The sequence below is a fragment of the Neofelis nebulosa genome, chromosome 7, assembly GCF_028018385.1.
Source record: "Neofelis nebulosa isolate mNeoNeb1 chromosome 7, mNeoNeb1.pri, whole genome shotgun sequence".
Lineage (NCBI taxonomy): Eukaryota > Metazoa > Chordata > Mammalia > Carnivora > Felidae > Neofelis > Neofelis nebulosa.
This window is the reverse complement of record NC_080788.1, coordinates 68,543,192-68,567,286: the sequence shown is the minus strand read 5'-3', so window position 1 is coordinate 68,567,286 and position 24,095 is coordinate 68,543,192. Positions and strand designations below refer to the sequence as shown.

Below are 24,095 nucleotides of genomic sequence, written 5' to 3'. Positions count from 1 at the left end.
TGATGTTCCTAGCTACTGTGATCATCTGTAAGAGAGCACTGCTCTATACAGTGAAGAAAGAGTCCTACCTTTCTACTGGTTGGGAAAGGTTCTGTTGGAATTATATGCAAATGAAGTGGACGGGCAGTGAGCTGGCTAAAAGCTGGTGTTAGCTCAAAACAGTTTTGGAAGAGGGATACTCTTGCGAAGATATACAGTCCAAGTCTGGCTCTAGACATGGCCACCACCAAGCGACGGACATCCCTTTGGAAAACAAACGAAATTAATTAACATAGTTCAAGATTAATAACATAAGTATGCAGCTTGTTTTCTTGTTTTGTTTTTTTTTTTAACATATTCCACTCATTATTTCTGTTCAGCTATGGCAATAAAAAGTTAAGCTTCTTAAAAACTTAATAGAATAAACATTAAGTTAATCAGTGTCGTGTGACTAGTTAAACCAAGTAAAGTTAATGCTTTATCACTGACCTCCATGTTTTTGTTTTTGTGAGGGGGGAATCACGACCAATGCACTGATTAAAAGATCTAAGTAGCTACAGTAGTATTATGGTACAAGAAGTCACGTCTTAAGAATGTGAAAAAGACAAAAGCACTAGACAGTAATTAAAAAAAAGGTGGAGACTGCACGAGGCAGTATTCATGTATTCATACTGTGAGTTTTGGAGACATTTTAATTACATAAATCATGATGATGCTGTATTTAGACAGTAGCTATAAATAAGCAAAAACAAACTATTTTAGAATGCAATAATTCTGAAACAATTTCTTGAAAATTACATCTTTTTTTACTCTTACATAAAAGTTATCAGTCTAATGGAACCTGATGAGCGGGGCTAAGCTCCAAGCAGATTTTGACTTAAATGACAACATTATGAGAGCTTGGAGAATTTTTTTCTTTATATCCACCAAATAAAATAATAAAATGAACTCTCATTATAGTTTTTGCCACTAAGTCATATGAGATAAAAGTTTACACAAAACTAAATGGCTGCTTTGTAATAAGAAGGTATTATTCCCATAGTTCTCTAGCATATAAATACATCACAATAAATGATAAAAATAGATTATTGTTTGTTTTGACAATTCTTAATCCTGGGAGAACAAATGGTTCCTTTATCCTCTAACAGTGAGGCTGAAAGACTGTGTGAGGAAAAAGTCAGAAATCCTATGCAATGAGAAATGTACTCTGAAGACTATTTTTACCACCTTAACTCTTAATTTCTGACACTGTTTCCAAAAAACATCATATATTAAGATTTTATAATAAAATTCTGTCTCTGCTACTGAAGATTAAAAAGTAAATGTACTAAATAAAGATTCAAAAAATTCAGATGCAATGACAATAGTTAACTACATAAAGAATCTGATATTGTTACACTCCAACAAAAAGCTGCTAAACCAAAAGCTGCCATACCAATTAATTATACTTTAAACTTAAAAAAATTTAAAGCCACTTAGCTACAGAAGTTCAAAATTGAAGCAGACAGTAAAGTTTAATAATATAAACATTTTTCCTTATGTACCTCAGATGGCCCACTGCCCTGGTTCGTACTAGAGAAAGAAGAATATAATCATTCTGTTGACCTTGAAATCTGTCAACAGTTGTCACCTAGGGAGAAAAAAAATGGAAAATATGGTATCTTTTCAAACGCACCATAACAAGACTTTAGAGAGATCATTTAAATCATATGCCAGCACAAAAATCTTATCATTAGAATAATCCCAAGAGAAACATGATCATATACTTGGAATTGAGAAAAACAGTTGATGAACACTATGAAATAAATCTCAGGAACCAGATTAGACTATGTCCCCATGTTATTTACACTTAACAGCACTCATCTTTACCTCTGCTGACAACGAAGTAACTATCTGTAGAATTAACAGTCTTCCCCCACTAGACGACCCAAGTCCATGGACACAGGTCCTGTTTATCTTATTACCTGGTATACCAGTTTGATGCCCAGCAACATAACCTAGCATTCTCACTTAGGATTTAATGGTGTACAGCACAGTGATTTCAGAATTCTTCACATCACGCAGTGCTCACCACTGCAAGAGTACTCCTTAATCCCTATCATCTATTTAACCCATTCCCTCACCCTCCTCCCCTCCGGTAACCATTAGTTTGTTCTCTATAATTAGAAGTGTTTCTTAATTTGTCACACTTTTTCCCCCCTCCTTTGCTCATTTGGTTTGTTTTTTAAACTCCACATGAATGAAATCATATGGTATCTGTCTTTCTCTGACTTATTTCCCTTAGCATGGTACTCTCTAGTTCCAACCATGTTGCTACAAATGGCAGGATTTCATTATTTCTTTAATGGGTAATATTCCACTGTGTGTGTGTATGTGTGTGTACACATCTTCTTTATCATCAATCCATGGACACTTTGGCTGCTTCCGTATCTTGGCTATTGTACCTAAGTGCGTATATCCCTTTGAAATAGTGTTTTTATATTCTTTGGGTAAATAGCCAGTAGTGCGATTGCTGGATCATAGGGTAGATCTATTTTTAATTTTATGAAGAACCTCCTTACTGTTTTCCACAGGGGCTGCAGCAGTTTGCATTTGGTTTGGGGCTACCTTGAATAAAGCTGCAGTTCATGTATAAGTAGATTTGTGAACATGTTTTCATTGCTCTTGAATGACTATCTAGGAGTGAAATTGCTGAGTTGTATGGTAAGTGTATGTTTAACTTCACGAGAAACTGTCAAAATCTTTTCCAAAGGTGCTGTGCCACTTTACACATCCACCAGCACTGTTCCAGATTCAGAGTTCCAGTTTCTCCACATCCTTGCCGACACTTGGTATACTGTCAACCTCGTCAATTTTAGCCAATCTACTTGGTGTGTCATTGTAGTTTTAATCTGTATTTCCCTGACAATGAATGATGGTAAGCATTTTTCATGTGCTTATGGGCCATTCCTATGTCTTCCTGCATGAAGTACCTATTCATTTGCCATTTTGTATTGGGTTGTCTTTATTTAACAATGACTGTCACAGGAGTTCTTATATTTTGGATTTAAGTCCTTTGCTCTTACACGTGGATATAATCCCTGGAAATGTGTTCCCAACCTGACCGTGTGGAGAGCTTGTCTGAGAAATGGGTTCATACACTGAGAATGGCAGAGCAGAAGGATGGAATGAATCTTGGTCTTTGATGACATGATGGAGTCATTTCTGTAACCCAACCCTGGAGCCATTCCATTTTCGTCTTCTTGTGTGTGAGAGAGTAACTTTCTTCTATTATTTCAGTTAAGCTTTTGTGTTATAAATAATAAAAGGACTCAGATACCGATGTTCTACTTCTCAACTCTCTGTATTTCAAAGCTATTAGTTTCTCACTTCCACGCTCCACATTCCTTATGGAGTGGCCGGTGTGTCCTTGTACTCTTTTCAACTGTCTCCATTTCTGGGTTTTTGTTTTATTTTCTTCCAGCTCACATTTCATCTCTTCCCGAGTTCTTCCATTTCTCTGCTTTGTAGCCTTCCCTCACAGAAATGATTACTTCATTAAGCATTTTAAAATCCACTGCCAAGTATGTATTTGATGTTTTCATCTGTTCCAGGACAATGCGTTATCTGAGGCAAACGTCTTGTCAGTATGCTTTGTGCTAGGTTCCTTTGTCTGACTCTTTCATCACTGAATAAGTGGGTTTCTTGGATTAGCTATGTGCAAGAGGTTAAACTGGGGTGAGCTGGACAGTTTCCTAAAGGCTGCATTTTCACAACAGAAGGTTCTCATTTCCTCTGCTGCTGTAGAGACGAGTCTACTTTTTGGCGAACATGAAGGCTTCTTTGAACCAATCTGGGACCAGGAACACTTCTAATTCCCACATCTATTGTTGAATAATAAGAAGGTGGCTCTTACACTTCAGAGTGTGCCACTCACCTTCAGAAAGTGCTTTTAAGACTGGTCCCCTAAATTCTCTTCTTCCCACATTCTTTCTGTTCTTGGTCACCTGATCTATGTCATCTCCCTAACAATGGAGTTTGTCTTCTCCTTCCATTTTCCTGTTACTCTTGGATGATTTCCAAGAAAAAGTGAGAGCACTTTGATATAGCCATGTTTACAACTAAGGTCTTAATTTCATCATTAGTAATATATTTGTTATCCTTAACTTTCAGCCCTTTATTGATATAATCAAGTGTCTTCATATTTATTTGATATTACTCCATGCCACATAAAAAACTTAAAAAGTATAAAAATAATCGTCAGGTCTGATGGTACTTTACAATCTTCTCTGATTCTCAAGAAAAAACACTCTCCCACACACATACAGTAAAAAACAGTACAAATTATACCTTTGCAAAATAACAAAATAAAACGTTCTATAATTTCTTTTTTCCTTTTTGAAGGTTTCAATTTTGATGAAATGCAATTTGTCAAAATGTTTTTTTTTTAATGAAATTTATTGTCAAATTGGTTTCCATATAACACCCAGTGCTCATCCCAAAAAATGCCCTCTTCAATACCCATCATCCACCTTCCCCTCCCTCCCACCCCCCATCAACCCTCAGTTTGTTCTGTTTTTAAGAGTCTCTTATGCTTTGGCTCTCTCCCACTCTAACCTCTTTTTTTTTCCTTCCCCTCCCCCATGGGTTTGTTAAATTTCTCACGATCCATATAAGAGTGAAAACATACGGTATCTGTCTTTCTCTGTATGGCTTATTTCACTTAGCATAACACTCTCCAGTTCCATCCACGTTGCTAAAAAGTTCTATAATTTCTATTTCTATTATAACAGTACATAAATAATGTCATTTCATTATCCTTCATTTTACCAACAAAAAGTTTCAGGATCATTTACTTCTGACTATCACCAACAAAAGTCTTTAATGTGATAGTTGAGACAGAAGTTCACAGTAAACCAACAACAATCTCAGCTAGGACTGCCAAAGAATTATTTATAGTTCCTATTATTTCATTTTCTCACATCATGAAAGGAGATAACAAAGAGACAAAGTAGAACATAAATAACTCATAATAAATACAAATTTTTCCACTTGCCAACATGATGAATAAGAGAACATATAATATTCATAAAATTACCTTATTTGGTCTTCCAATCAATGGATTGCTTCCACATCGTCTATTGATGATGTCACGAATAAGATGCTTTTGCCCATTATATGTTGTTAGAATACTGATCTTGTCAGCAGGGTAACCAAGTAAACACATGTACATAAAAAGTGCCACTACATATTCTGCTTCTCCAAGATTCTGTAATGTAAACATAAACAGATTATGTCTTTATTTCCTTTCATTTCAGTGTCACAGAGAGAATGGCAAACTGGCACAACTGTTGATTTATTACAATTCAAGAAGTGACATTAACTTGGATAACTGAACACCTTCTGTAAAGCTGAGGGATAATTCTATCCTAGATTAATAATGATAAATAAAGAGTATATGGTAATTGTTTCTCTTTGATATTTGGAATATATCAGTGATATATGGAATAATCATAAAATAATTTACCAACTTAACGGCTTAATATTTCTGGGACCACCACAATCATAATAAAGATCAATAATATTCTGCTACAATACACTGCAACTGTAGGTATGAATGAAATAGTAACACAAAGGAGCAAGGTAACCATCTAAGAAGCCAGCAGAAAAATCCAGTCTAATAGCAGTGGACTCTCAATTGGGGTGCAATGTTTTCTCCTTTTTCCTTAGTATTTCCTTGTGTGTTTTATGTTTGGTCTCTTCTTATGGTTGCCACCTCTACCAGACCACTTTAAAGTGAGAAGAGAATGCGGCCTCAAATTGGTCAGTCTGGCTTACATTTATGCTAAGCTGAACCTGAAAGCGAGGAAGCGAACCCAAAGCTTTGTCCAGTTCAGTAGCGACTAAATCAAAAGCATTAGAAGACAGAAAAAAGTAAAATGAGAACATAAAACACAACATGAAAATCAAAAGAGAAAGACAAGAAGCTGGAAGCTGGGTTTCATGTAAAGGCAAAAGGAAAATTCTGGAAGACCTTCAGAAAAATCATTTATATTCTGATTCTGGGTTACACTCACAGCTTGAGTTACCTCTTTCATTTAACTTTTCTAGTTCTTTGGAAGACAGGAGGGAAGAGAAGCTACATGACTGTAAATCTGTTGTCTGTACTGATAGTAACTACATTTATCTAAACATCAGCTCTAACATAGGTAAAATCTTTTGATGTATATGCTGCTGGATCTTTAATATAGATTATCTGTATACACTCCTATGTTTTGTTGATCCTCTTTAAAAATAAAATGGGGGGGGGGTGCGCCTGGGTGGCTCAGTGGGTTGAGCATCTGACTTCGGCTCACGTCACGATCTATTGGTTCAAGGGTTGGAGCCCTGGGTCAAGCTCTGTGCTGGCAGCTCAGAGCCGGGAGCCTGCTTCGGTTTCTGTGTCTCCCTCTCTCTCTCTCTGCCCCTCCCCTGCTCATGCTCTGTCTTTCTCTCAAAAATAAATAAACATTAAAAAACAATTACTATCACTTAAAAAAATAAATAAATAAAAATAAAAATAAAATGGGATCCTATACAACGTATTTTGAAACCTTTTTTTCAATTAATATAGCATAAACATTTTCCCTGTCAGTAAACAAAGTTATAATCTTAGGATTCTTAATGCCTATTCATTATTTCATTATATGAAATAGGTAATAATGTAATTACTCCCCACTGATATTTAGGTTGTTTCTCTCTTCTAAAATACTATGCAGTAAAAGAAAAAAGATATGATAGATATTTTAGCATATAAGTCTTTGCAAACTTGTCCAATAATTTTTTAGGATAAATTCCTTAGAGTGAGAACACTGCTTTTAATACATACTGACAGTTCACCAAACTGGTTTCCTACTAGCATTGCAAGAGTATAGAATTTCCGCAAACCAACTCCATGCTGAGTATTACTGGAGGTGAAAATACGGTCCGGTAACTTAAAGCTGCTATGAATCTCTTTTTTTGTGTGAAACACAATATTCTCGTCCTTACTGCCTTTGTCTGTTTGGGTGTTATTTTCAAAGGTGACTTATAGGAGTTCTGTATATATGTTCAGAATTCAAATTCACAATTTGTTAAATCTTAAAAATAAATTTTATCTCCAATCATATTTTTCTTTATGACGTCTACTTTTGGTAACGAGTTTAAGGCCTTTCTCATCCCAACGTTACGTATTCATCAGTATTTTCTTCTTTCTAGTGTGTTTATACTTTTTTTTCTTTGATGTATCTTTATCTGAAATTGAAATTTTTGTGTTGTGTATGAGGCAGGGACCTAGTTTTCCTTTTTTCAATGGCTAGCCAAATGGTTCGGTATCACTGATTTAGGTAGTAATTCAGCTAGGCAAATGCAAAATAAACCTAAAAATTTCATGTTTTTTCTTACCTGATAAAAATAAGGATTAGGTTCAGACTCTCCCACTCCTTGAAAATCTTCCACATTGATGAGCTGGAAGTCATAAAGCAAGCCGGCATTTGCTGTACTGAACTCCGGCAAGAGCTGTACGTGGGGTAAGTTTCCCAGATTCTTGTATCGCCAGTTGTAGAGGTTACACAAGCTTCCGAAAGACAAATCCCACCCCAAACAGGAAACGTTAATAATGTAAAATCTTCTTCTAATATACATAAGGGGGTTCCTAAGGAACTGTGCTGTTCCTTTTAATTCTCATGTTAACCATTTTGCTCTCATCGTTTTAGCAATGATGCTTTTTCAACTTTGCCTCCCTGCTTCAAGCAACCAAAGGTCAGAAGACTTGATGATACTATAGAGATGAAGCTCTATTGTGTACTCTGAGGTAAATGTTATCTTTAATCCTTAAATTAAAAAACCAGGAAAAAAAATCAGGGAAGAGCCTGTAACTTGAGGAATTATTTTGAGGTAATTATGAGATGGGGCCTATATACTCAATATAAATAAGAACTGGTGTGTTTTCCTCGTTTACCTTTTGCTTTAGATTTCAAAATGATATTAACTGTATATCTTCTGGGGGCATAAAGACAGTGAAAGTGACAGAGAAAAGAAGCCCTCAGTTCACAAATCACATACATTAATCTTAGTGAACGAAGTGCAGGAAATTACTTAGTTCACATACCACGCAAAAGGCAATACAGGCACTTTCAGATTTGTAGACGCCAAGTTCCTAGACAGCTGGGAATACTAGAGTCTCTACAGAATATGCTATCAAATACTTGGATTACGGAACAGGGGTCCTTAAACAGGGAATACTTAAGGCTCCTTTACCTTGCTCTGGCTCGCCCTTGAGCATCAAGGTCCACAGTAGGAACTCCAACACGGACAAAGCGAGTGAACAGAGACTGCTCCATATTTGAATACTTCTGAAAGGCCATATTCTTAATGACTGGAGGTAACTGGTGATGATCACCAATCATAATCCAGCGTTTCAGTCGGCTAAAACCATCTTGAGGATTCTAGAAATGAAAAGTGAGGAGATGACAAAATACTCTGATTAATATATTATCCTATTAGTCTCCAATTTATCATACAAGAGTCCTATTTACAAAACAGCTTTATTAGCTTACTAATTCTCATTCACCAGCTCCACAGAGAGACATCTGGCAAATGTACAGAATGACTTGTGAGCCACAAACAGGTGCCATCACCCTCGTGGCTCACAGTGGGTGAGGGAGGGTGGAAGGATTGAGAGGGCAAGCATGAAATTAACTCTGCTTTACCAGGTAGGGCAATCCAAAGAGGTCTGGAAGACTCTGGTCAGAATTAAGCAAAGGGTACACAGAAAGAAACAGATGCCCAAACAGGAAAATGGAAGGATGTCAGAGTAGACACCTCATATCACAATTACACTGAGAACCAGTTCTGAAAACCTCCAAAGCAGTAAAAATTATGTCTTTAATATTTCCCACAGTATTACTTCCATCTCCTGCTTTATAGCTCTCCTTGTTCCTTGAAACATACCCTGATAAAATGCATTCCAAGTCCAAAATAATTTGGCTTATAAAACAACTTTTAGAACCCAATTTATCTATGAATTAAAGCAGTCTTTATTCTTAAACTGGGATTCCACATTTTGTTTTTAATTCTTCCATAGTAAAGACTATGGTACAGTGAGAAACATTCTTAAACATCATCAGTTGACTAAAAAAATTTAGGCATAAAATAAAGAAAAGCAATGTACTCAGTGAACATCAAAAACAATTCTAGAAACAACTCTTAACAAAAGAAATGAAAAAATAGCTCATCTACCCTCCAAACTGCATAACAACGTAATTTTCTTGATTAAAATTACTAAGCCTTTTCAAAACTTAAAGATAAACTATGAATTTTTAAATAGTACTCCCGGAAACAAAACAAACTACTAAATAACCACTGAACAGATTAAAGGAAGTTTACAGGCTTAAAATAGATTAGCAACCATAATGAAGTTAAAGAGAATATGTAATTATGGCAATTAGCACCCCAAAACTGTGTAGCTTTTTGACACTGCCCCCCGGAATTCTTCAAACTCTACTTTCTTTGTTTCAGACCTCAGTCTCCTCCTACCTGTAGAAGAAGAGGTATAAAAGTTTCTATCTCCAGAATCTGCGCAGCCTCTTCCATTAAAATGTTGTCATACTGAGAAAGGGAGAAAAAAGGAAATCTTGTCAAAAAGGCAGCTTGAAATCTAAACAACTACCACCATAACTGTAACAACTAGACAAAAAAAACCCAAATAATATTAGACAAAAATAACATCATACAAATTATTCAAACATGATGCCCCTGGTTTTCTAGTTCAAGTCTTAGACCTCAGGGAAATCCTCTAAACAACTACCTTGAGGAGATCTCACAGATCATTTCTTGCATTGCCCATCAACTTAAGTTATTTTCAATTCTGTTCTTTAAGTTCTACATAAGCAAGAATCAAATTATGATTATATATGAGGTCATTTCCATTGATACTCTTACCCTAGGTAGTATTTGGGAGCATTTATTTTTCCCTTATGAATTCTACCCAGCACATGATAATCCACCTCTGTTGTATCCCTGGCAATTTGTCACCAAAGCATGAAATTTTATCTTCAAAACTCCCTCTCCATTTCTACCACCACGACCACTGAAATCCAAGCCACTTCTCTATTGCCAGAAATCTCTTTACTAGCCCTTCCCCTTCCTGGCTTGCCTCTCATAAACCACTGATACAACAGGCATCAGATCATGTCACTGACTGGTTCCAAATCCTTCAATGGCTTCTAATTGTCTTAGGAAAGAAATCCCTGAACATGGCCTGCACGAGATTAATAAGGGCCTATATACAATTTGGTCTCTGTCTTCCTCTCCTACCCTTCTCCTTACTAATTAAACTTTAACCATGTTGACCTATTTCATTTTCTTAGAAATGGCAAAATGTTCTGACTTCAGGCCCTCTGTAATACTATTCTCTCATTTTTTTGTTTGCTTGGCTTTTTCTTATTCTTAAAGTACCAGCTTAAAACCCACTTTATCCAGGTCTTCTCTCACCTCCAAATCTAAAACTGATTTCACAGAACTCTGTCCATTTGTCTCACAGCACATCACGATTTGTAATTCTATCTGTATATTTACTTGTTTGGTATCTGTATCCTTCCACTAGCCCAGTTTCTGGTAACGCCAAGTACTGCACAATTATAAAATAATGAAAAATCAAGTCTTTCTCCAACATAAGGAATTTTCCTTCTTTTTTTCATGATTACTTCCATCTGCCCAATTATCTGCTAGATCTATTCTCGACATGCTTTCCTTCCCCTCCACTTCTAATTCTGATTGTTAGTGTGACATCCCCTTCCTTGTCTTATTGGTAAAATACCTTTGAGAATCTCACTAAATACAAATTAGAGTTCCTTTTTTTTTGTGTTTTTAAAGTTTTCTCCTCTTAGTCTGTTTTCTAGAGAGGCAGAAGGTAGGAACATATATTTACTCTTAATGATTAACTAACCCTCTGCTTTTAAATGGATTGTATTGTTTATATATACAGTACTATAATTTCTGTGCTATTAATTTTTACCAAACTCTGCTTGTACCTATTTGTTTGTCCAAGATAAGTAGCTAAGATGAATTTCCATTGGATATCCAATGATGAAAGTTAAGGTTCAATTATATACGGTTTTCTACTGAAAATGACTAAAGGGTTAGGCATGTAGATGGGTGTCTTCTCTAGCTCTATCTGATGCTGAATTTCCCTATTACAAGGATTAATTAGGTCATCCCTGTAGGAGCTTAGGAGGAGTTCTAAGAGCCACATTTTCTCACAAGTCTCTGCATGGACTCTCAGGATAATAGACATGATATGAAAAAGAGTGGGAGCAGCTCAAAGATGTTTTAAAGAGCCTGCTTTCTGAAAAATAACTGAAAATCTAATGCAATTTAACTTACCAAAAACATATCTATAGATTATACTTTGTAAAAGACGATTTTAATCACCAAGCAAGATTATGACATAACCGTATTGGGCATATTAAGGCAGGAAGAGAGCATATGACTGTGCATGCATGTCCCCGTGGGGACAGCACAAGGTCAAATGACAAAGTCTAAAAGGGAAAGAAGAAAGGATATACTAAAAGAGTTGAAAGAATGGTTGATTATCAGGGGAGTAAGGGACTGACCTTTCTTAATGTTAAGTAGCTCTATAAGGTTTTTAAATGTTTAAACCACATGCAGGTGTTTAAGTTTGATAAAAATAAAACTTCAAAATTGAAAATATAAAAAAATGTAAGGAATACTATTAGCACTCATGCTAACTACATACGAATAGCACAATTAAATAAATGATTAATGAAAATTTGATAAGCTACAAGTAATGCTTTTTAGAACGTGCATACGAAAAGTTGCATGACCATAAAATGTTATTTATGATTTTGCACCATTTCCCTTGTTATTAAACTGATAGTATTTAATATCAAATAAAGCATATTTTATTTATTTTAACAATTATTTATTTATTTATTTTGAGAGAGAGAGGGAGCATGCAGGAGGGGCAGAGACAGAGAGAGAGTGTTCTCAAGAAAGTTCTGCCCTGTCAGCGCACAGCCCATGCCGGGCTTGAACCCATGGACCGTGAGATCATGCAAGAGTCGGACACTCAACAAACAGCCACCCAGGCGCCCCAAGTATATAATGTCAGTCCCAGAAACAAAATATTTAGGTGAAAAATTCTCACTAATAATTTGCAAAAGGGTAAATTCACACCACTCGTGTAAGTTCACAGTACCTTTTCATAATTTATCGTACTTGTGTTACCTTGCAGCTGAGGAACCTTTTCATCCAAGATAGCAACTCTTCTATCACCTTGAATTTTTTTAGCACTTACCTTCCAGTGAGCTCACAACATTTAAAATTTCTCAGTTACTTTCATTAACAACAAATGCCTTGCTAACCTTGAATTCAAACCAGTACACAAACCCTAATTTTAAACAACAGATAAACCAGTTTCAGAGAAGTGAAATGATTTGCATTAAAATCAGAGTTTAGGCCTGTATCACTAGCAAAGTCACAAAGAGCCTGCAGATTCAAATTTACTGCTCATTTATTACATTCTACTTTAAATGAGTCATAGGCTATCAGGCTATGGTGCCCATTAACTCTGTCTTTTATCATATGATGAAATCATTTTAATAGCTCATCCTACAATCTAAATGAGGATCCCATATCCTTATATGGAAAGCTTTTCGTCTACTGAATGAACAAATAACTGGGAGTGAATGTGTACTCAAAACATGAATAATGCAAGCATATAAATGTCTAATAGGTGAAAAACATTGTCAAATGTTATTTTTATAGGTTTTAGTTCTGTTTGGAGATTTTTTAACATAGTGAAAACAGATGAATTTACCTTAACAGACATTAGAATTTAGTTAGATGATCATGGTCATAATGTTATTTAGTGGCCATAGGTCCAATAAGTAGACTTAGAAAAATTAGATTTAGAGTACACTAATCATGTAAACATCCGAGGTTATCATCATTTTCAGAAGAGACGTTTTTAAGTAATTTTGAGTGTGAACTTCAGTCAGAGGTAAGCAATCTCCAAGGAAAATGGCGTAGGTAAAAGAAAGGAAAGGGGAAAAAGGAAAAGAAAGGAGAGGAAAGAAAACACTAACAACTGAACAGATGATGAACTAAGGAACTAAGTCTCTACCTTGAAACCTAGCTTGACTAAATCATGTCGTTTTAAGGCAGCATGAGTACAGGTCATAGCAATGATTTTGGCTTCTTTCACCAAAAGGTATTTAGATCTGTCCAGTCCACTTCGAAGCAGTTCAGAAGCTCTGAATTCCTATGGGAGTGGGAGTCAGTGAGAGACTATGTTAGGAAGATAAACACATTTTATGCATACATTCCTACAATCCAGTTTATCAGAATTAATTCTTGATGAGCTAATATAAATAAATCACAAACTAAGCCTAATGAATCATAATTTTATTCATTATTAATTAGATACTAATTGTGTTCAAATAATAACTGATATTCAAGCTATAATTTAGGCTGTTTTTGTATAATGTAAAATATTTACTGTATCAATAAGATTACTGAATAAAACATCTATCTCATTATTTTACTCAAGGTCCCTCCATGAAAACCATTTCAAGTATTCATAACAAAGGGAATTGAACGCAGGGGTCTGGTTTCACAGGTGAGAGAAGCCAGTCAGGGAATGGTTGAAGTAACCCAGAGATTAGCAATAGTACGAACCATTGTAGAATCTGACCATTCCTAGGCTAGGATAGACAAGGGAAGGAGGCAGTGTTGTCAGAGCCCAGGGACTGGGGTACCAGAATAATTCAGAACAATCATAGTGAGCCAGGCCAACTGAAACTGGAGCCATGGAAGAGATGAAATCCAAGGCAGCTGGTGGAGAAATATCCTAGCTTCTCTTTTTCTGCCACATTTTTATTGGCTGAACCGAGCCAGAAGTCAGCTGATAAGGGAGGGCAGGATCAGCCCCACCTCTGACCATGGCAGAGGATCCCCCACAGAGCAGAGTAGAGGATGGACAGCAGATGCTGAGTGAGGAGCAAACAAGCTCAAGCAGAGTACCTAATACAAAGTTTTTAAAATCTGAACATTATGTCATACTTACTTCCGACATTTTGAACATGTTTGTTTTTTAAATAATTAAAACAATACAGGTACAGGAGAGGTATGCTATTTAAATCTCTCCCACCCTCTCCCAAGACACCTACTATTATGAATTAAGTATATTTTTTCCTTTTACTTTCTGTTTATGTAATCATAAGCATACTCTAATATTGTTTCATAGGTTCTTAAAATTTATTATTATACTGTATATTTATTATTTTGTACCTCCTGTCCATCCACCCATCCATCGACCTACTCATACATATTTACTAAACATATACTATGTGCCAGATACTCTTCTAGGAAGAAGAGTATTTGTATCTAAAAGGTACAAATAAAACAAAGCCACTGCTCCTTTACCTGGAATAATCCTGAATCATCCTACTGAGGAATGTGAGCTTGAATGTGAGACTTATGCTATAGTCTTCAAATGATGTTTTCCATAGGGAATGAGAAAAGTAGGAAGCACAAGGGGGCTGGTATAGGTGCCTGGATTCCAGACATATTTTTCTCTTATTTTACCTTAATACTCAACATAAATCAACCTGGCTAACAAAGCAACCTCACTTTTTGCCACTGGTCAGAAGGCATAAAGAACATGCCTTTTGGCCATGTGGCAGTCTCAGATTCTAATTCAAAGAAACACTATTGAATCTCCTGAGGGAAGCATTCCTTTCTTAAATTAGAAGACTTTTACACCAGAAAAGCAAAAATAATGGGGATTCAATTCATATCTTAATTTTTACTCACTTCTTGAACTAAAACTATAAATGTTTTCTTTTTCTTGTTAAGGGATAATTTATTTTGAGAGAGAGAGAGAGAGAGAGAGAGAGAGAGAGAGAGAGAGAGAGAGAGAAAGCTCACGAGCAGGGGAGGGGCAGAGAGGGAGGAAAAGGGAGAATCCCAAGCAGGCTCTGTGCTGTCAGCACAGAGCCCGATGCGGGGCTTCATCCCACAAACCATAAGATCATGACCTGAGCTGAAATCAAGAGTCAGAAACTTAACTGACTGAGCCACCCAGGCACCCCTATGAATGTTTTCAATAATCTCACTTAAAAGTAACAATCTGGTTTGTAACATGTGAATATTCTACATTTACTTCATTAAAAACAAAACCCGAAACCCAACTAAACTCAAAACCTTAAAAGGAAAGTTAAAAAAAACTTGAGAATCCTTACCTCAAGCTGAGTAAAGATTTTCTTAATGTGCCTGAAACATCCTTCAGCAATTTCCATGTCTTCTTCATAAGATCGGCCTTTAAAAATGGGTTGAGGGGCATTTGCAAAGTATTCATGAAAAGGGAAGAAAGTGGAGACTTCCGTGACATCTGGCAGTGTATTACCTTTATTTTTCACTTTGCTGATATATTCTTCCCAACGAGACATGACCTATAAAAGAAAGGGACTTGACTTCAAATTTCTCAGCTAGTTATTATACTTTAAATGATAAAATAAAAGAGATATCTAATAAAAATAAGACTTGCTAAGGGAAAGAAAAAAAAAAAGCAGTCCTTGACCCAACAGGACTATTTCTTATCTGAGTCACTGACAGACTGCCCTTCTTTTATAAAAGTGACCTTTAAGAAAAAGGTTCTTTAATAAAAATGTAAAAGCTAGAAAGAACCTCAGGGTCATCTCATGGGACTTTTTGATCTTAGACATTTCAGACTCTCCATGGATACTCAAAACAGTATTACTGACGCTTAAAAAACAAAACAAAACAACTCCTAAACAAAGAAATTTTTTATTTTTTCATCTCAGTTTCTCTCCATATATGGGAAGTCCCACTTTAGCACCATTTAAGTAAATTTGGCATTTCCAACCCTTCTCCCAGACCCTAATAATTTTTCCAATCCTCTTTTGTACATTTACAATGAACTTCTGTTAAACTGAGTATGTATCTGAAAACTCATTTTATGACTTTGTGATAGAGCTCGATTATATCCTGGTATGTTGTACTATGCCGCTACCATGCAGTTCCCGCTCTATCTCAATTTTGGTAATTCTCCTAGCCTTTTACGTTTACAACTTCAGGGTTTCTCCAAGTGTGGTTCTTAGGCAGAACATCTGAGAGGCAAAACAAAGATGTAGATTCCTGGATGCCACCTCTTACTGAGAGAGAATCTCTGGAGACAAACTTCCCAATCCTCCCATCCACCTCCCCTCCTGCAATACACTTTGTTCTCTGCATTTAAGAGTCTCTTATGGTTTGCCCTCCTCTGTTTTTATCTTAAAATAACTTTCCCACTGTGATTCTTACGTGTTGAAAATTGTTAATCTATACTGTTAATTTTTAAAAAAATTTACAATTGTTAATCTGTACTGTTAATTTTTCCCAAGTCGATTACTTAAGCCTCCACAAATGTATAGATTATTTCTCCTACTTTTAAAGGTAGTTTTCACTGAGAGCCCAATGATTTTTATTTTGTGCCAAATATACATTTAGGCATGATCTTTATTCCACTATTCAAAGTTCTAAACTGCCTGAGTCTAATGCAGACAGACTACTTTGCAAGATGAGGTATATCTTCTCTGTGTCACAAGGAACCATGAAATCTGATCATTTTAAATGGACTGAACTGGTTAGGGTGTCTACTTATAATGAACATACACCCATTCTTTCAAATACATATTAAAATTTCAATGTTACAGTTGAGACTTAAAATATGAGTAACATGAATACAAAAAGAACAAATAATGTTATACAAAATTCTCCATTATATGATTATGCCTTACTCTGCTTAAAATTATTAGCAAACCAACTGATTATTAAGGTTTATTTCTGTTCATTTTTTATTTAGCTTTCTATTTCTCAATGGTTCTCACACCCCAAAAAATTAACCCTAAGCAAAAAAAAAAAAAAAAAAGCACACCTTTACACTGAAGTCAAAAGAATTTTTAACTTAAACCCCTACTTTTGAAACTGGCTGTAAAATTAATATATTTCTGTAAATTTGAAAGGAGAATGTGTTTTTCTTCATTAGTTGATTAACGTGAAGAGTAAAAGTAGGTTACAGAACTGTACTTTGTTACCACTGGGTAGTTAGCATATTTAGTTGTCTTGCCACAGTAAAGAAAACAAGAGAGACTAAAAAATTTGTCAATAGCAAGAAAGAAAAAAGTAAAAAAATTAAAAAGTAGCAACACTGGCCTTTCAGCGAATGCGTCATCAAACAGTCATTTAGTCAAGAAAATCGAAGTTAACAGAAAATACAAACACTTAATATTCACAAATATAGCTTTGACAACAGCATAAATTTTAATCTACTCAACAAAAAAGCTTTCAGGAAGGACCTCAAGAACCTATCCCAGTTTCCAAATGAAGACCATATGATTTAAAAACTCTTAATCTCCTACCTGATATAAGAAGAAATAGCCTGCAGTTTCACAAGTATATGAAGCATCTCCTGGAACCCCTAGACTCTTTTGCAAGCGTTTGACTTCTTCTAAAAGTTCTATTCTTCGAGCCAGGACATAATTAACTCTTCCATACCTAGAAATTTCAATTAAGTAAAAAGCAAAATTATATAAAGAAGAGAACTTTCAAGGAGACTGTCAGAAAAATATTTAAGAAAATCATAGTAAAAACCATAAATGGCCAAATAGAAAAAAAAAACCTGTAGAAAACACTGTTTTTATTTAATAAAAGTGGTAGTTCTTGGATCAGTGCTGATCTGCAAACATGTTAGTGGTCTGTGAGGAAGGAAAGTCAACTACATCACTAAATGCACCACTAAATCACCATTCTTTTTTGCTCCCCTCACCTCCATAACAAGACCTTCACAAAGAAGTACAGTGTATTCTGGTGTTAGTTCATCTTATCACAGACCAAGAATACATAGTTTATGGAATGGCTGCTTTGAACAGCACTGTTTTACACTATCATAGAGATAGATTAGTTCTAAAAGCTTTGATAAATAATTTTAAAATGTATTTGAGGGCGCCTGGGTGGCTCGGTCAGTTAAGTGTCTGACTTCGGCTCAGGTCATGATCCCACAGTTCATGGATTCGAGCCCTGCATTGGGCTCTGTGCTGACAGCTCAGAGCCCGGAGCCTGCCTCGGATTCTGCGTCTCCCTCTCTCTCTGCTCCTCCTCCGTTAGCGAGCGTTCTCTCTCTCTCTCTCTCAAAAATAAACAAACATTAAAAAAAATTTTTTTTAAATAATAAAATAAAATGTATGTGAGTGGGGCGCCTCGGTGGCTCAGTCGGTTGTGTGTTCGACTCTTGATTTTGGCTCAGGTCATGACCTCACGGTTCGTGAGATGGAGCCCTGAGTTGGGCTTCGTGCTGACAGCTCAGAGCCTGCTTGGGATTCTCTCTCTGCCCCTCCTCAACTCATGCCCCTCTCTCAAAATAAATAAATAAAAACTTAAAAACAAAAAACAAACAAACCCAAAACTATGTTTGATCATTCTTTGTTGTCCCAGCATGTACCATTGCACCTGAATCTACTATGTTCATAAATATTTGCTAAATGAGTAAGAAAACTGAAATTTGAAAAGTACCTGGCCCAGAGGTATGTAGTTAAGGAAAAAAAGCAGTGTATCAGAACTGGATCCCAAAACCTGTACATACTCTTTCCACAATAACAAAGTGCCTTCTATAGCCTTTTAACATTATTAAAAAAAAAAAAAAATTAACATAGTGTAAACACTGCTGTTCTCATTTTTAAAGACTGGTCAAAGGAAGAAGTCATGTTCCTGAATGCTCCACAGCTGAAATTCACCTGAGGAAGCAAGAATGATTGAGAATAAAAGGGCTATAAGACACAGTCTATGTTTAAAGAATTTCCCAACTCAGAAGGATATAAACATCACAGCAGGTAACTTTTTTCAGAAAGTTTGCTTATCTAGACCTTAAAGCATTTTCTATAATAAACACTTTAGGAATGAGGAAAAAATTGAAGATGCTTATAAAGGAGTCTGTAATAAAATGCCAAAATTCTTGTGATATAGGGTTAAATGTAAAACAGACAATGGAATTCTATGTACTACTACTTATTGTATTATTCCATAAATCTAAAACTATACTAAAAAAAAAGTCTTAATTTAAAGAAGCAATGTATACAATTGTCAATAATAGCATGATCACAGCTGATTATTAAAAGGGTGAATACCAAAGAGTTGTTTTGGAGTAGTAGAATTATGTATGACCACTCCTCCTCTATCTTACAAGGTTTGAAAATTTTTCTTTAGGCAAAATGATATTACTTTTACTATGAAATGATACTGTTTTTCCTTTTAGTTATGAAAAAGGGAGAGAAATGAAAGAACATGCCCAATGCAGCAAGCACATACCTACTAATAGAGCCAGGGCTTGGCTTGTGCATCAGAAAGCAAAAACTATTATTTTCTTCGGAAAGTTGGTATTACCTGAAATCCTTTTTTAAGTTTTACTTCGGTTCTGTTCTAATATTCTTTAAAAAACTATAGACCCTGCTGCAGTATAATTATAATACCACCTTTATGTTCACTGAACGCTGGATTATTACATTTTACAGTCTAGCCCACTTCTGTAAGTTTAATATGAGGAAATATCCATGGCAAGAATTCAGAGAAGTAACTTTGGCTAATCCAAAATTAAGAATCTAGAGCCCCAAATATAACTTAGTGTGTGTTGTTCTTTGCCCTATGACTTTTTAGAAGCTAACAAATGTTTGGTGAGCTCTGTAATACAAGAACTCAAAATAGATGCAACATAATAATTTAACACTCCTTTAGCTCTTTTGATGTCTATGATCAATTTAGTCAAAGGTCATGTTCAATAGCCAAAGGCTGTATTAAATATGTGCAGCTGTTTGTTACGACTATTGTCTGAAACCATGCTTTAAAAATGCATTTCAATATAAATGAAATGAGCTATTATAAACAAACTTTGAAGGGGAAATCTAAAATACTAACAGTAGGAGAAATTTCGATTTGTAAAATTTTAGTTACTTTGTAATATGTAATGTTAAACATAAAGTCCAGCTAAATGGCAATTAAGTACCTGTGATAATACTTAAAACCTCAAAGCTTATACTATCATTAATCTCCGATTGTGTTTCATTAAAGAACCAACTTCTTAATTGGTGCCTAAAATATATGCAAATTAGGTGTCTGAATGAAATGTGAAAAGGAATCATGGAAACTTGTACAGTTTGAGTTGGCAACATTAAAAATGACCTCAATAAATAGAGAACAAATGGCAATCTGCAATTTTAAAAAGATGAATAAGATAACTCTCCTTACTGAAATAACTGTACTCTTCAGGGAAAAAATGGCATAAACAAACAGAACTGGAGCTGAAGGAGATGATGATGTTTAGGTCAACTATAAGTAGTTATGCTAGAATCTTTCAGAATTAAGTTTGACTATTCATGGCTCTTGTCCCCTCGCGTTTCTTCAATAAAGAAGAGGAAGGGAAGGTTAAAAATTGTTTTGTGTACCATTTCAAAACTCATCCCCGTCTGCTCACCTGCTGAAATCTTTCTCTGTCTCCAGCTCTTCTTCTCCATGACCGAGACGCAGCAGGTGGCGCTCATCAATGTCTAGAGCCATGATCTTCTCAAACAACTGGTTCAAGGCCTGGAGAATAAAACGAAAAGGATGACAGTGAATTTTAATGAACTGTCAGCCTCTTTTAAAAGTAACAAAAACCAGGGGTGCCTGGGTGGCTCAGTCAGTTGAGCGTCCGACTTTGGCTCAGGCCACGATCTCATAGCTCGTGCGTTCGAGTCCCGCGTCAGGCTCTGTGCTGACAGCTCGGAGCCTGGAGCCTGCTTCAGATTCTGTGCCTCCCTCTCTCTCTGCCCCAACCAACTCACATTCTGTCTCTGTCTCTCTCAAAAATAAATAAACATTAAAAAAAATTATAAAAGTAACAAAAACCAACATTTAGAAGGACAGAAAAGAATGAACACTGCCTAGTCAGATAAGAATCAAATTCAAAACACAGAAGAAAACAAGTCTTATACTAGGTTACTTACAATGTAAACAAAATAGCATTTTTCTTGATTTCTGATATTGTTGCCTACACATACTTGGCCAAATGAATGACTGAAAACCATCTAACCACTAAATCTCTGCTTCCACTAATTTATGAAAGAAAGAAAAACTATGGATCAGTTTCTATTCTCCCCAAATAGTAACAATTACTGAAATAATTAATAAACACACCAAGATTTCACTCCACAGAATATCCATGGGTTGTAGAAAACTGAAACATTTTTGCAGCTGGAAAAGGACTCTCAAGCAGTGAGTGTGTAGAGAGAATATGTCAAGAAGACCACATAAGGGGAAGGTAAATTGCATTATTCAAATCTTAGGCCAAAGGTCTGAAGTTCTCTATACAACAATGAACAGAGCACTCATTAACTGCAAACTATGCTGATGGAGGCCATCTAGAAGCACTCCTTTCTACCTATAAAATAGTCGTGTTTAGGGCTCCCTCGAATCTTAGTATCAATTACCTGAACATCTACAGTTACAGCATTTTCTAGACAGGCAAAAGTTTCATAGTATGGAAAGATACATTAAGAAAGACATCATTTAAAAGTCAGCCAAATGTCTCTCTTAATTTACCATCACTCTAACCCTACCCATAAGCCAACATCCAGTCTCATAATGTAAATACAGATATCTTTTGCTATCAAAACTCTAACAATTAGAGCTCAGATTGAAGAAATGAACATAAATTTTCAGAAAAAAATTCCCCAATATTCAAACTCTTGATGCTCTCCATCCAAAACCTGAGATCCAATGGATCAGACCACATAGCATTCATCACTGACTAGCCAAACTCAGAAACCACAAAGATTTAGAGAACAAAAAATACTATCACACTGCACTCAAAAAACCCTGCAAGATCTCATTATGAATTAAAGTAATACTGAAGAACTGCTTGCATTAAGTATGCAGATGAAGATCTGACAAATGAAAAGGAACAAATCAACAATTGATATCAAGGATGATATGATTATCAAAGATCATTAACAAACAATGAAGTCTTTGGCTACCTCTATAAAACAACCTCTATAATTGTAATATACAAGTCAATCATGAGTAGAAGAGTCTACAGAAAGTCATTATCAGGTTATGACAAAACTTACTAAAACTACTGTTAAAACAACAACACATGAATTATTCTTTATTCATTCTGAGTCTGGAAAGAGGTAAGATTATTACAGACTAAATTTCATTAAATAGAAGAAAAACGGCATAATTTGTAATTACATAATTTGTTTCTTTTATTAAGCTTCAGTCAGCTTTCTCCCCTGCACAATTTTAGTATACTGTACAATAATGTCACCATTACTTACAAACTTCAAAGATATAAAAACAAGTGAATGAATTGGATAGCATTAATTTTAAAAACCTATAGACTAAAAGTTGACAAATAATAGACTAAGTGACATTTAGCATTCTAAAAATCCAGTGCTTCTTTGTAGACCAACTCTTAAAGAAGTGGTCAACTGAAGTCACCCTTTAGAGAACCGTAAGTACCTTTAGAGGTTAGACTATACTGCAAGTTTCATGATGTTCTGAGAGCTTCCTGTTACGTTATACAGAAGAGCTAGTAAAGGTCAGGTGTCTTACTCATTTCTGTGACACTGAGATTTAAAAAAAACTACCACAGCACACACATAGATGTAAAGATCATTTTTCAGACAGTATTTATGTAAAAAAGTTGGTTTTTATTACATTAACAGTTTATAAATGCCTTATGTATTGAATCTACAACATAAAATAGTCCTTCCATGTAATACAGATATTTATATGTAGACTTCATAATGAAATAAAACTTCATCTAGTGTTGATACATTTAAGCCTTAGTCTTTTGGTAATATTCATTCTACTAAAGGATGAAAAATGTTACCAGTAAGGGTTAATGCTTTCAATCTCAAAGTAAAAGCTTTAGCTTTGCATGGAAGACTGGGGGGAAGGGAGGCGTGTGGGGCAGAGGCAGCTTAATTTAATCCAAATGTTTGACCATATATCCAAGTATTCTTCTTAGCTTCCCACATTTTGACCTTCTTTATTAGAAATAAAAGATTGTTTTTATATTTTCCTCATATAATCTGGTCACGACCAGTAACAATCCAAGAGTTACTCAATAGGAAACACTATTTCAGTACTGTTGTCCCTATGATCGGGTTATCATACAAGTAGGAATCTCCATTGTGCCTTCATTCATCCCCCCACTCCTTCTTTACCTCCTCTACCATCCATCATATCTATGCGTGTGCTCAGGGACACATACACACTTACCTGATTAGAATGAGTAACAATCAAAGTCCTCTGCTCTGGGAAATTATGGTAGATGTTGGATATGATCTGGACTGCCACATCTGTTTTTCCAGTACCTGGTGGACCCACAACCTAAAAAGGAGATGAAAACACAGCAAACTACTAAGTTATCATATTGTTAGAAAACAGACATTCTAAAACTGAAAGAGAAATTTAAAAAACTGCCAGATGAGTTTAGTAACAGAATGGACAAGAGAGTCAGTGAATCTGAAACAGAACAATAGAAATCACCCAACCTAAAAAAAAAGCAAAAGAAAAGACTGAAAACAATTAAAGAAACAGAGCCTCATGAATCTATGGCACAATACTAAAAGGTCTACGTTTATGTCACTTAAGTCTTAGAATAAGAGTAAAAAATATATAGTACAGAAAAAATATATGAAGAAACAATGGCTGAAAACTTCTCAAATCTGGCAAAAGACCAAAATCTACAGACTCAGGAAGCTCAGCAAACTCCAAAGAGAATAATTCCAAAGAAATCCAAGCCCAGACACATCATAATTAAATAGCTGAAAACTGAAGAAAAATTCTTAATAGCAACCAGAAGAAACTGATATATTTATGTATAGCAAAAGGATGTTTCAAATGACTATGGGTTTCTCTCACAAACCGCAGAAGCCAAAAGGAAGTGGAATAACATTTTGAAGAACTCCAGAATTCTATGTCCAAGTGAAAATATCTTCAAAGAATGAGGATGAAAGACATTCTCACATGAAGAAAAACAAAGATAATTCATTGCTAGC

At 35.5% G+C, this 24,095-nt stretch overlaps 1 protein-coding gene across 1 annotated transcript in view; it reads right to left on the bottom strand.

Annotated features, from left to right (window-relative positions):
- Positions 1–24,095, bottom strand: part of AQR (aquarius intron-binding spliceosomal factor) — a 98,959-nt gene that overhangs the window by 7,412 nt on the left and 67,452 nt on the right. Inside the window, exons 24-34 of the mRNA XM_058738275.1 lie at positions 23,314–23,424; positions 20,522–20,631; positions 17,421–17,556; positions 15,243–15,452; positions 13,124–13,261; positions 9,514–9,585; positions 8,236–8,423; positions 7,381–7,552; positions 5,057–5,227; positions 1,524–1,609; positions 69–243 (exon numbers count right to left, since the gene is read on the bottom strand). Coding sequence (XP_058594258.1) covers positions 69–243; positions 1,524–1,609; positions 5,057–5,227; positions 7,381–7,552; positions 8,236–8,423; positions 9,514–9,585; positions 13,124–13,261; positions 15,243–15,452; positions 17,421–17,556; positions 20,522–20,631; positions 23,314–23,424 — 1,569 coding nt within the window. The remainder of the gene's footprint in view (positions 1–68; positions 244–1,523; positions 1,610–5,056; positions 5,228–7,380; positions 7,553–8,235; positions 8,424–9,513; positions 9,586–13,123; positions 13,262–15,242; positions 15,453–17,420; positions 17,557–20,521; positions 20,632–23,313; positions 23,425–24,095) is intronic.